This window comes from Penaeus vannamei, chromosome 42 (assembly GCF_042767895.1).
Source record: "Penaeus vannamei isolate JL-2024 chromosome 42, ASM4276789v1, whole genome shotgun sequence".
In the NCBI taxonomy this organism is placed as follows: Eukaryota; Metazoa; Arthropoda; class Malacostraca; order Decapoda; family Penaeidae; genus Penaeus; species Penaeus vannamei.
Window position 1 is genome coordinate 3,775,432 of NC_091590.1, and position 14,845 is coordinate 3,790,276.

Consider the following 14,845-nt stretch of genomic DNA (forward strand, 5'->3'; position numbering starts at 1 on the left):
GGTACGATTGGTCGTTCACCAAAATACGCCACCTCTTTTTTTTATTATTTCTTCTTTGCACCCGTATCCCCCTTGCAGTATCTTGTGTTTACATGCTGCAGATTCTCGGCCGAAGGAGAGTGGAAATTTTCTCCCCGATTGCAGGTCGGTTTTTTCGTCCTTTTTTCGGGTTTCGGGGACTCCGGATTCCGGATGAAGGGGAGAAGGGGAGGAAAGGGAAGAGGGAAGGACGAGGAGGTGGGAAAAGGGGGTTAAATAAGGGAGGTAATTAAAGGTGGGTGGATTGTTGTTGTGCCACCTGAGGCTCTGCGTGTTGACAGACAGACAGACGGAGGGAAGTCGCTCGGGGGGAAAGAGGGAGAGGGCGGGTTGTTGTTTTTTTTTGTTTTTTATTATTGTTGTGGGTTAAAGGGAGGGTTGATTGGGTCGAGGAGATCTGGGCATGGTCTGGGTTTTTTATTTAGGAGGTGGTTGTATTATGTGGTGTGTGTGTGGTGGGAGGTTAGAGTATGGGTGTGAAGAGAAAAGAAAAAAAGATGAGTGTATTCGCGTACAGTACTTGTTTATTTGGATTTAAATGTCTTGCTGTGGATTTGTTTTTTCGAACATGCTCGCTGTGTTTTTGTTACGGTGTCTAGTCCTCCCGTGATTGTGACACTGAGTACTGGGATGTAATTTTATTAAAGGCTTCACTTATATTATTATCATTTTATTTTGTTCTTTTTTTTTTGGTGATTCATTATGTATTTTTGATGATTTGTACGTATGTATTTTTGTGACCAGGCATTTTGAGAACTCCACAACCTTTCTCTCCTTGACATTTGCTAATGAGAAATGGTTTATTTAGATTGCTATGTCATTTATATACAGCGTTTTAAACCATATAGGGAGCACTTTTGTTTAGAAGAAGGTATGTGCTTGTCTGACAATAAGTCATATGCAGAAATAAAAGTATTACTCAAGTTATTAGACTCTAAAGTAAACTTCACTTTCACTTTCTACCGGCTACACCAAAACTGTATCCCCATATGCTTTACCTTTTGAGTAAGATTGTATATATTTGGCATTAATTCTGTAAGTTAGTGTTTCCTCCTCTCTATGACTCTGTAGTAGTAGTCATAATAAGTAACGCTTTATTATTTGTGTTATCTTGTTATTTTTTGGGGAAATATTAAATCTGTAATATTCCCTGTGCTGCCAGTCACTGTAAGCAGGAATAGGATCCTGAGCATAGAAATAACCTTCCTGGAGTGAATGCTCTTCCAGTCATGGCTCATGGCCGATTTACCGGTGGAAATGCAGACTTGCCTACTAACGGAAAGATGCAAGGTCCCCTTCCTGAATATTTAATCTTTCTCGAAAAGCTTTGTACAATCATGGCTTGTCATTCCTATCACACAAGCCTTCAGACAAATTCTTCCATGACAGCATATTCCCCTCACCCTTGTCCTCAACCATATATTTGCATAAATTGATGGTCATGGTGCCAGGATCCAAGGGGTTAACCCATTACTTCCATGCTGACTAAAATGCTAAATCCCAAAACTTCAGGGATGCAGATGAACTTGGTGGCTTGTGGTATGTTTATGAACTGGCAGCTGGCACTCTTTCTTTTGTGGCATTTATGGTTTTTACTATTTATATGAAATTTTTCCTGCAAAAAGCCCTCTGGCCATCATTGTACCTTGGCATGAATTCTACACTAAAAAAAAACTGAACTGTGATTGAATTGAAAAAAAGGTAGCATGATATGCGTAATCCTGGTAATATGCCATTCTCAATATACTAAGATTTATATACCATATGGAAGCAAAGAATTAATTCTTTGGGGAGTCATTGTTTCAAGGATATATTTAAAATTTGGGGGAGCCAGCCAGCCCCTTAGTATATGACCTTAATCCTCGGTTCATAATACGCTGTCACATTAGCACAAAGATTTGAAAAATCTTCAGTTGCAGTGTGGAAAACATGATGGTGGCAGATCACATTCTGAGCAGCAGTTACATACAAAGATATTAGGTACTTAACAAATTTATGCCGGTATATTTTGAAGCAGAAAATTAAAAGTTTCCAGGTGGCTACAAAATCGGCATGTGGGGCTGGCCTGGACTCTGCCCGCTGCTGAGTCAGAGCATGAGCCCCGATACAGTGTCACGGGACAATTTTTTTTTTTTTTTTTTTTGGGGGGGGGGGGGTCTCATATGTGAGACACCTGTCGTAAGTGGATTAATCAGAGTAGTCTAATGAATTAGGCTAAGAAAAGAAAAATATGTGAATTTTTATCTGTTCTACTTACTTCTGTCTTGGATATTTAAAAATTAGATGCCAAGAATGCATGTATACATTCCCTGGCCACAGTGATTTTATTTTGTTAATTTTGCTTACACAATGGCTGAATAGCTCTAGAAGCTTTGTCATTTATGCTGTGTCAGAACGCCTTATCTGGCTTGTCCAGGTAACTTGACTATCAGGAAAATGAGGCCACGTTTGAAACCCTCTGAGACCTTCATTATCCACAATGGAACCAGCTCGAAAGTAAACATTCACCATTTTATTATACCAGTGTCTTTATTTTACACACTACATATGTTTAGTTACTACTTTTTTGCACCTGACAAAAGCTAAAATAACTTTTAATAGCAACAATAAAGGACCTTATAAATGCCATATGATTGCCTGCCAGTGAGGGCAAGGTGGACAAGATAACAATTTGACCCAGACACTAACGTAACCTAACCTAACCTAGGGGTTCCGAATTGTGAAGACATCTTGTCCAACTTTGAGTTCCAAATGTACATTACCTTGACTTCACAATTTGTAATGGAGATGAATATCATAAATATTCAAAGCATGTTCAAATTTACTGGAGATGGATAATTTTTTACTGTTACTTTGATTTTGTTTCTTCTTTTTTTTCTGATTTATTGATAATTAACAAATATAAACCATTGATGGCAGTGATATTGGCCCTAATAGCTAGGAAGGGACGTAATACAGTATGAGTGCACAAATCTCCTGGAGTGTGATTTGACTCATTTGGCGCTTAGAAAGGGGGCTTTAGCATTATGCCCATCAATAAACAAATGTTGAATATATCGTGTAAGCCATGACTGGAAGAGTGCCGTCTCCAGGGAGGATGCGATTTCAGTGCTGTACAAGGTATTTGTGGCGGCTGTGACAGCAGGTTGTATTGTGGAAAATTGAAAATTACAAAAAAAAGAGGTAAATGACACAATTAACCAAATGGAGTTATTTACTCCAGAGAGAGATGATATGGAGTCTGTACAAATTAAATAAGCAATTACCACCTGGATAAAGCAAATCAAAAGACAGATATGGATATTGGAAAATGGCAATAAGGCTAAAAAAGTTTACATAAAATAACTTTGTAAAGGAGAGACACCGTTTTGTCACCACTCATGGGTGTTCACACGTGCCCAGCCTACGCATCACTTGCCCAGGATGTTGGCTACTTATGTAACCCACTGTCCGTATTGTCGGCAATGTGATTTTAGTGATGCAATTGGATCCAATGAGTTAATTAGATACAAGTTTTGAATTATTTTAGGTAACACATAGTGTCCTTGGCCCACTTGATCCCGTGCCCATTGTTGTCTTGGGGGAGCTTAGGAGGATGGAGACTGGGACCCACTGTTGGGGATCACCCCTGCCTTGGGCCGTAGCCATCAACTCAACAAATTTTGTACTGTCTTGTCTTCTCCCCCTTTGCGTTTCTTTATCTTTTCTGACCCCTTCTATTATCCACTTCCTACCATAGCCAGTAATGAATATTTCATTCCCATGTTAGAGGCACTAAGGGTTGCCACTTTATCAGCTTAGCCCCACAGCTTTAAATTCTCCGATGTCAGGCTCTCCTTTGTCCTGGAGTTTGAACACTGCTACTTCTACACCCTCCTCAATACCTACTACCACCTCTGTCCAGTCCAGATCATCCTTCCAGGTCATTAGTCAACCTCCAGAAAACATTCCTCCTCTCCCAACTTCCTCAACCGCATCTCCTCTGTCCCCGCAACTTTCTTCATCTATTACCCCCTCTTCCCTTATTACTATGCTGCAACCTTGTTGTGAACCTCTGAACAGTACTATCTCTTTTAGCATTTCTTCCATACATCCCTGTCCTTCTACCTTTACTATTACCACGTCTACAAACCTTTTGAATAATCTTTTTAGCCCAGCCAAATGAGATTGATTGTTCATGATCCCCTCCACAGCCTTTTATTCTGACAACTTTCTCCTCTTCCAGCAATGCCTCCAAAAACAAGTAGGCAAAGCATTATCAACACTAACTGCCTTCACTGGCAACCCATTCCTGCCCAGCCTAAACCTTCCATCAATACTTCTACCAGAACTGTCTCCATCTCCCTGACAAACTGCCTTATCTGCAACAAGGATTGGTCAGATTGTGGAGAAGACTTGCCTCATGGACCATGCATTATTAATACAATGCTACACCATTCCCCACAGAGGCTGAGTTCAGTCCTCCACCAATATTGCCAAGATTGCTTTCCATAGACGTTATCTATCCCTTCATGTTTTTAATTTAGAGTGTCCTTAGAGTAATTTAGAGTATTCATATGTTCTGGGCCACAATCTGAGTTTTCCTCTTTTGTTTCCCACTCGTATTTAAATATACTGTGCACAAAAAAAATAAAAAATTGGGGCTGATAATTAAAAGGGAAAGTGGAGAATTGAAAAATATGTGCAGAAGTTCTGAATTCCACTGAGAGAAAGTGGGAAAATAGAAAACGGTTGTGTGTTAACTTGACCTTGCCTACATTGGTGAAGAGAAATGACACCTTAAAAGTAGGCTTAAACCCTCTTTTTAGCCTTATTGCATAAGAAATTGCTTTTGCAGCAGTGTAGAGCATAGAGAGTGGGGCAATTTTGTTTTCTGTTTCCTGTTTTTTTTCGCAAGCAGCTTACTGTTCATGCACGATGATTATTCAGTATAGCACCTGTTGTGATCGAGCTAAGACAACATTGATCTCATTATTCAATTTTTAAAAATAATCCTAACAACAGTCGCAACAGTCATGCTAGTAATCTTGTTATTGATTTATACGTGCATAGCAATTTGCTCTGATATGACTTAAATGTAAGTTGATGCATACCTTACTGCACTCATCCAAAATATTTAATTAAAGAAATACACCCAGAAAATGTCACTTGTGGTTGCTATACTTTATAAACCTATCAAGTATTTTAAAAAGCTATTACATTTGGCAATTAGTTACTCAGCATTCCTGCAATGGCCAGCAGCATTAGGACGTAGCAGCTGGAGTTGTATTTAGACTTAACCCAACAAGCAGAAGTCCACAGACTTGAATAAGTAGTCGTATGTTAACCTCTACTTTTAATAGATTAGTTTTAAAGTCAGAAAGTATTTTTTCAAGCATTCTTTACAATCCTCACATTTATTCTTTACCTTTGTGTCCTCGTAGAGAGGTGAGGCTGACTCTGGACAAACAGAGAGAAATAGGATTGTTTTATTTTCTCTCATTCGTCCTTTCCTTCTGGTATACATTTTGATTTGACATCATTTAAGGATCACATTTTTATCAAATTTGTTATTTTAATTATTTATTTATATTTGGCCAGAAAATTTTCCACAACATTTGTCCTTTATATTTTATTTGCTTCTTTTTATCCAAAGTCTAGGTATACCAAGTCTATTTACTACTGCCGTGGATTAGGTCTGGTTCACAGTGCCCAAGATTCTGAATATATTATAGAGGTTCATGCCGATCTTTATTGAGACGGTGCAGTTACATCCATCTCTCTACAGACTATAATTTTGTACCATTTAGAATTTTTTTTTTTTTTTTTAAGCACTTGTTTAGAATTTATTTGTCCATTTCTTGATTTCCTTCTCCTTTCTCTTTCCCCTTTATCTCCTACTCCTCATCTGCATTCCTCTCCCCCTCTTCCTCCTCCTATTCTTTCTCTTTTTCTTGTATCCTTTTCTCCTCTTCAAAACAAAACCATGCATATACACATACAAATCTTGGTTTGTCAAGGTACATATCACAAACAGAAACTGCATGATAAATGACTGCAAGAGCACGCTAGTATTCTGCTGTGATCACACGTACACGCACACACACCACACACGCACACACACACACACACACACACACACACACACACACACACACACACACACACACACACACACACACACACACACACACACACACCACACTTGCACACACCACATACGCACGCACACACCACACACGCACGCACGCACCCACACACCCACACACCACACACGCACGCACGCACGCACACACCACACACGCACGCACGCACGCACGCACACACCACACACGCACGCACGCACGCACGCACGCACGCACGCACGCACACACCACACACGCACACACACACCACACACGCCACACATACATACACGCACACAGTCACACACACACACACACACACACACACACAGACACACACACACACAGACACACACACACACACACAGACACACACACACACACACACACGCACACGCATACATACACACAGAGTATATGTATGTATGTATAAGTCAGTCAGTCTCTCTCTCTCTCTCTCTCTCTCTCTCTCTCTCTCTCTCTCTCTCTCTCTCTCTCTCTCTCTCTCTCTCTCTCTCTCTCTCTCTTTTATCATGAATTACAGGACCAAAAAATTTAATTTGTTTTTTTCTTCTTTTTCAGACACATCTCTGCTAATTTGCCTTCCGCTGCCCCCATAGCAGATGGTTTGTGCATGGGACTCTGTGAGCTTCTGAATGAGCAAGGACACCTGGGTAATTCTGGATTCATGAATGACATGAACAGAAGTCCAACACCCTTAGGCACCGGCAGACCTCCTCATGATGGTTTCGAGTTCAAGCACCGTCTGGCGAGGCCACCATTCCGCCCACCGATGGGGATGGAAATGGGGATGATGCCCGGCCCCCAAGCGCCTGTCATGATGGTGCCAAGGCAGCCGGGACCTCCCTTCCCAGGATCGCCTATCTTCCGGCCCCCCATGGCTGAAGGGCACCACATACCCCCCCTGCCTCCTCCTCCTGTACCTGCGCACATGGTTCCCCCACACATGCCTCCTCCCCACGCTCCACATCTACACTCGCCTCATCCGTCACATCCACATGCCCTAGCCCCATCTCACCCCATTCCACCACCACATCCACCACCCCCATCTCATCCTCCACACCCATCGTTACCTCTTCATCCTCAACCTCCACACATACCAAATGCACTCATACCACCGGGCACTCAGTTCCCACTTATGCCTCCAGGGGATGCAAAGCCACCTCCGCCCCTACCCCCCGATCCACAGGCTCCGCCACCTGAACTGAGTGCACTCCCTCCTCTTCCATCTAGTAAATTAGCAGTCCAACCTCCACTCCCTCCTCTTCCACCTCTTCCGCCTCCAGTAGATATATCAAAGCCCCCGCCACCCAAGGAACCCCCACCTCCCAGCCCTGTTAAGAAGCCTCCTTTGCCCTCCTCGTCCCCTCCACCACCCAAGTTGCCACCGCCCTCTGGAAGTAATGCTACAAGTTCCACCGCCCATAAACCACAGAAACAACTAGAAGAAAAGAAAAATATTGCCAAAGCTCCTCCTGGCAAACCAATCCCAAGCATTGTGTCTTCCCAGCCGTCAGGGAAGCCAGCTCACCAACAGTCCACCAATGGTACCACGAACCCCCGAAATAATGTATCTCGCAGAAACCACACTCCTACCCCTCCACCACCACCTCTGCACTCGAATACTCTACAGTCAGCCTTCTCGTACGTGCCAAATGAAGATGCCCAAGGTGCTGTTATGGAAGAGGAACCTTATGACCCCGAGGAAGCCATGTTCTCTCCTTCTTCGAGCACTGAATCTTCACCAGTTGAGGAGAGTCAGGAAGATTCCCTGATTAACAAGTATGTTAGAAACCCCAAAGCTGGAACTTCAATGGAGAACTTCACCAGTTCCCTAAAAACACCTGAAAGAGCAAAATCGGACACCAAGAAGAAGAGGGTATCTTTCTCAAATGAAGTCTCTTTCTCGGGTGACAGCAAGACCCCTCAAGAATCTCCGGCAAGACCGAATTTAGACACGAGACTCAAGATCATGTTTGGCACAGGACCCTCTGTCAGCGACCCATCACCTCCCAAAGTAAAGAAGCCACTAAGTAAACTACCTCTGTCTTTAGACAAGCAGGACAAGATGGACAAAATGAATGACCTAGATCAGCCACTGTCTCCAACACCTTCCCCCTTTATTTCTAGACACATGTACCTCTACTGGCACAGGGAGACTGTGAAGTTAAGAAGAGCATCCAAGCTCTCAAATATGGACTTTGTAGATTCAAATGCAAAGGCACAATTAAATAATGATGGTAATGCAGGGAAGGGTAGTGTAAAAACTCCAGTGAATGGCCAGGTATTAACCCCAGGTATTTCTCCCTTAGTGGGGATACCGCCCCTCCCCAAAAATCTCCCTACTGTACCCCCTCCAAATTACAAAAAGCCTCTTTCAGAACATGTGACATTCAAGGATAATAGTTTAAAAGCCGAATCCAGCCTGAAAAATGTAAGACGCGTCCACCCCTATAAGAGCAGCCATAGTAAAAGGAGTAATACCATAAAGACAAGCTCTTTAGATGCTGAATTTGAGCTAGCGTGCGAAACCTTCCCCTTAGATATTTTGAATGAAAAGATGGACAGTTCAGAGTTTACCAATGACGATGTTAGTTATCCAAAAGACAAAACAGTGAACCTTGTCATGAAAAGGGTGCTTGAAGATCTACGGAAAGCTATCCGATATGAAATAACAAAGGAAATCTTAGATAAAAAATTAAAGAAGTGCCTTAAAACTAAGTAATGGTTGTTAGTTATCTCTACAGACTTTCTTACCAGTACAAACCTCAACAAAAACTTAAAAAAAAAAAAATTGCTTCACATCTTTTTGAAAATAGGCTTGAAGTGATGGCCCATAAATATTGCTCACAGTTCATAATGACATAAAAAGTGGTTTTGCAAGTGTTCATATGCCAGGAGGTATGTGTCTTTAAAAAATCAATTTAGTTTTTTCTTCTTTTTCTTTTCTTTTTTCAAATATTAGAATTCACTATTTTTTAAACAACATTTTGGAGATCCTTCAGTGTATATTTCACGTCTTGTCATGTCATTGTTGATGCAAGCTTTGTCTTTGTGTAACAGAAATGGTTTCCCGGTAAAGAATGGACTAGAGGGATTGTTGTCTGTGTGCTATATATTATGAATATTGTCAGTATTTTTATATTGATAATTGATTTTTTTTTTTTTTTTTCGTGTTGTATATTTATATGTTGTACTGTGATGAATCTGTTGTCAGTCAGTATTACTTGAGTTACTATTTCATGTACTTTGAATATTATGAAAGGAGTTTTTGCATCCCCCTCCCCCAAAAAGGACAAAATTGATGAAGTTTGTTTCCTTTAAAAACAAAAATTATAGGTAACAAATATGTGAGTGCAATGTTTTGATCTTTATTTAGGTTCATTTGAGATCTTGCATTTGATATTACAAAAATTGATGCATAACTATACTGTATTTATCTTTTGACTTCTTTATTCAGAAACTTATTTATTCAGGATAAAAACAAGATATCAAATTTATGGTGTGTCTGTATCATGCTTTGTCACCATTTTGTGGATATGTAGCCTGTACATTGTGTTTCAATTCAAGACCTAGTTAAATGATGTACAGTGTGCATCCTGGTATTAACCAATCTTTACAGCTCTACTTCTTCCTCTTCTTCCTCCTCCTCCTCCTCCTCTTCCTCTTCTTCCTCCTCCTTTTCCTCTTCCTCCTCCTCCTCCTCCTCCTCCTCCTCCTCCTCCTTCTCCTTCTCCTCTTCCTTCTCTACCTCCTCCTCCTCCTCCTCTTTTGGTTTAATTGAATATTGAAGTTTTCCTTTTGTTTTACTTTACTTTGCTTTTCAAATAAGAGTGGAAAAAACATTTACAATCTGCAATGCTTCAAAGTGATGGTTGTATAATTATCAACATTTAGACATGACTATGTTTATGAATTTATTCAGATTTTTATTTTTTTTTTATTCCTCTTTCCTAATTACCGGTTTTATATTTGTGTTGATTTTTCTTTCTTTCTTTTGTCATGATTATAAAACATGTGCAGGAAAGAGAAAGAAATCTCATCTTTTACTTCATTTATTTTGAAGAACCAGGCAGTACTCTCAATGTGTGGGACAGTGAATACTTAATCATGTTAGCATATTGAGATGACTATATTTATCATTTATAAAATGAAAATTGGCAATAGGATGACTAACTTTTATCTCTTAGTCTTTCAAAAGCAGTGGAGTAAGGAAAAGTTTTTGTGAGACCTTTTCAGACTTTGTACAGTATGTATTTCACACAGTGTATTCATAAGGATTGCCTCCCCCCCCCCTCCCTTCCCCCCGACCACCGCCCAACTTTCCCTTTTCTCATAGAAAGACCTCCTCCCACATAATAATTATTTTTTGACTAACTTAATCTGAAATGAATATTTTTGCATAAAATTACAAGATGTATGGAGTTGTTTTAATTATCGTCACTTTTCTCTCTTTTTATGACAAGGTATTTATAATGCTAATTTGTCACCACCCTTTTATGGGGTTGACATCAGCTGAGGGCCTCTCTTTGGAGGGCTTAAAGCCTCGGAAGTTTGTGCAACATGCACTAAAGTGTTGGTATTGCGTGTTGCATCTTAGCTCTGACAAGGTGTAGTATATATATACTGGTCTTCCCTATGTAGATAATTATTGTACAATAGAGCTATTACTATGAAGTACATGTTAGTAAGTATTTTGAGGTGTTTTATAACCCCAATTTTCTTCATGCTGTGTTGTTTGTCTTTAGTGTATATTTGTGTTGTAGGATGACTTACACTAAAAGACGTGAACTTTGTTCTTTCACACTCTTTCAAAATGTTTAAAGAGAATATTATAATAATATGAGAGTTGGAACATGTAAAATGAAAGATCAAAGCATAAGTAACATTAGTACATTTGATAACTAAAGCATAGATATTTATACATTTATATTTTTTCTTTCTTTCTTTCTTCATATTAAAGAAATGGAGAAAACTTTGAAAAGAATGCAACTTACCAAGATATTTTTGTTCTATATTTTTTGATGAAGGTCAATATTACAGGTGCCAACAAGTTCACATTATGTAGAGGTGACTTTTAACATCAAAACAATAATTAATAATTGGTGAGTATTTGAACATCATATCTTTTGAGAATAAATTGATTACACTGGAATGAGGCTTCATGGTGTTGCTCCTGCATATAACATAATGCAGAAGGTAGTTTGAGAAAGTTGGTGTCAATTTACCTCAAGTTACGGTTACTTTTGACTTCATTAGGGGTGCTGAGATGGAGACACAGTGCGACTTGAAAAAATGCAGGTCCAAATATGTCACTCACAGGTCAGTCAATCCTGCCAACTAACAAAATGAACCAAATTGTCTCGCTCTGCCTGCGGGTGAGCGAAATGGGTAAAATTGTGTAGCAGTGTTTATGTAGGTATAATTCCACGTGTGTTCCTAGGTACTTTCTGATGGATGTGAGTATTTATGTATCTGTCAAGTGATCCATCTTTCTATCTATTTATATATGAATCTATATATTTCCACAATTACTCATATACACATATTCATACACACTCGATAAGTTATTTCTCTACTAATACCATCTATTATTTCATTTGTCATCTCGTAGTAGTTTTATTGTATTGATGATTACTATAGTATTGTATTCAAAGAGAAAACAAATTTGATAAGAAAAAAAAGCATTTCGTAAAGATAGATTTGTACAAGAATAGGAACATCAAAATTATTTCTAAAGTTGGCATCATTAGTTTCTTGGCAATGGAGAGAAGAAAAATATTAAGTAGAGTGTGCACATAAATATCTAACTTCTTTAATCATTTATAAGCAATAAAATCATGCAAAATGTGATAGCTTTGAGATATTTAAAATACCACCCTAAAAAAGGAATCATCATCATCATCATGATAATAATCTTAATCATCATCATCATCATCATCATCAATCATCAATCATTATCATCATCATAATCATAATCTTCATCATCATTAATCATCATCAAACAAAAATTAATATTTGAAGGAGCAACTAAAAGCAACATCACAAAATTCAAAGCACGGAGCTTGCAAAAAAAAGGGATACCATCCAGAAAGTACTTCAAAAATTATACAAAACCATTGCATGGTGGTAATTGCAGGAATAACATGGAGAAATAACTAACTATTGATCCCTAACTTTCAGAGAACTTAATGGAATATCAATGAATGTATTAGCAGTTCAATTCTATTAAGAACATCCTCACAACAAACTAAGGGTCTGCCATAGGGTCTAGAATATCCAATCAAAACTAAAATATGTAACTTCACTTGACAATAAAGATTCCATAGTGATGGATACACTATAATTCACTCGATTGCCCAACATTACTCTAGATAGTTGATGCATATCAACTATCACCTACCATCACCCTTTACTATACCTTCCTATAGTGTTAACCTTTGATGTCTAGCACATTTATTTTATTTTTAAAAATTAACCATTAACCATTGATTGCCCAACCACCTTAACCCTCACGTTTCTACTATGGCATAATACAAAACATTTTGTACTTTTTACTTGATACAAAATTTAAAGTATTATGGATTATAAAAAGACGGTGGAAACTATAGGGACCACTGACATACCAAAATGTGTATTAATATTTATTTTTTGATCCCACAGATCAATACTCCATATGTGATAAGCAGATGGTTTTTATTTTTTGTTTAATGTGCTTTGAGTATCAAATTGAAGCTATGATCTAATATTTCTTAGTTAGAGAATATGAATTACTTACCTTTTGGCTTCAGAATCATTTTGAAGAAAAAAAAAGATGAGTGTCCCATAAGCATCAGGATCATTATGATTGTTGTTGTTATTATTATTATTATTATTATTATTATTATTATTATTATTATCATTTTCATTAATATTTTTGCCATCATGGTCATCATCATCATTTCTATAAATATGATCATTATCATGATTTTGATTATTATTATTATTTATATCGAAAAAAAGTCCAATAATCATCAGGACCATTATGATTATTATTATTATTACTATCATTTTAATTAATATTTTTGCCATCATGGTCATCATCATTATTTCTATAAATATTATCATTATCATGATTATGATTATTATTATTATCACTTATTATTATTATCATTAAAGATGTACATCATTATTATTAATATCATTGATCATCATGATTATTATTAATAGAGTTATTTTTATGATAACACATCAATATTAGCTTTAGTAATTGCTATTAACAAAAATATTTATCTTGTGACTTGGAAAATTGTTCAGATGGGTAATCACACTATTGTCTTCATCGTCATCTTGTTTCTCTGTCTTCTTCTTCTTCCTCTTCCTCTATCTTCTTCCTCTTCCTCTCCTCCTTTTCCTCTTCCTCTTCCTCTTCCTCTTCCTCCTTCACCACAGATGGTTGCTCAAGTGCTCAGCTGTCAAGGAGCCAATTAGTACACCAACATGACCTCACCTGATTTTCCATTTTGTTGATGTTTCAGGAAAAATATGTATTTAGAGCTATTGATTGCGATGCTTTTATTATTACTGACATTATATTATTATACTGTTACCAGTAATACTAACAGAATAATTTTTTTGTCCCAAAATAGAGGAAAAGTATAAATAGATTATATAGATAGGACAAATATTGACACCTTGGTGGTTAAGCATCTATGTAAAGACAATAAAAGAAAAAAAAAAATCAGATATGGCATATATTCTTGACATCCTGGCATCACTGGGTAGAAAATCGAGGCAGAAATACAAGTAAAATTCAGAAGTGGTATACAGTTGATGACATAAAATTTCAAAGGGTGATTAACAAAAGTTATGCTATGTTAAGAATGTGACTAGAGGCTAATTTTCAGTTCATTAATGAAGGTAATTTGAAAATGGCAAGATCCTTTTCTTTCTAATAGTATGATGAAATTGTAGATTGATGTAGGAGATCTGGGAAGAAAATCCTAAACATTTTTCCACTTCAAGCGCCTTTATTAGGTCAATAGTAACACCATAAAAATTTTTAAAAAATAGAGATTAGGGATAAAAAAGATTACAGCCCTCTAAGCTGGTACTCCAATTCTCTCGGACAATATTTAAACTTTTGATTTGAAAGGTTGTAGATAGCTCGGAAACATCGCATTAGCAGGTCTGGATAATGGTTTTGCAGCTCCAATCTCAATATTTATCAAGTAACATCCTAAACACTTTTTCACCCATATGCTGACCTTAAAAATAATACAATCTGAGCAATGTATTGATCTTTTTATGAATCCAACTCAAAGACTCTGGTTGGGTTTTGTCTTTATTAAAGATTCATGCTATTTTTGACACACAATATTAATTGATAACAACATAACTCCAATTAGCACTGCATGAGAAGTCTGATGATTAATGTCATACTTTGTCCATAGTTTATTACCAGCAAAATAATATGTTTCAGAATTAACTGACAAATCAAGAAGACAGAAAGCAGGAGGAGCAAGCAACAGCCACATGATGAGTGTGCTACAAAATACACAGAACACTTCCAATTGTACTTAAGCTCCCTTCAACACACTGAAAAAGTCTTTACAAGTCTTTTGAGGAAAGGCTCAACAGATGTTGAAGAAGCTGTCTGCAGTAAGTAATTTCCCTCATTGTCCACAGTCAATGTAGATTGG

The 14,845-nt window shown here is 37.9% G+C and overlaps 1 protein-coding gene across 1 annotated transcript; it reads left to right on the plus strand.

The window, feature by feature from the left end:
- The first annotated feature begins 76 nt into the window (after nucleotides 1-76).
- On the plus strand, nucleotides 77-9,031 carry LOC113817498 (uncharacterized). Its single transcript, XM_027369569.2, has 2 exons — nucleotides 77-144; nucleotides 6,726-9,031. The coding sequence occupies exon 2, from the start codon at nucleotides 6,778-6,780 to the stop codon at nucleotides 8,887-8,889; it is 2,112 nt and encodes a 703-aa protein (XP_027225370.2). The 5' UTR covers nucleotides 77-144; nucleotides 6,726-6,777; the 3' UTR covers nucleotides 8,890-9,031.
- Nucleotides 9,032-14,845: the final 5,814 nt, after the last annotated feature.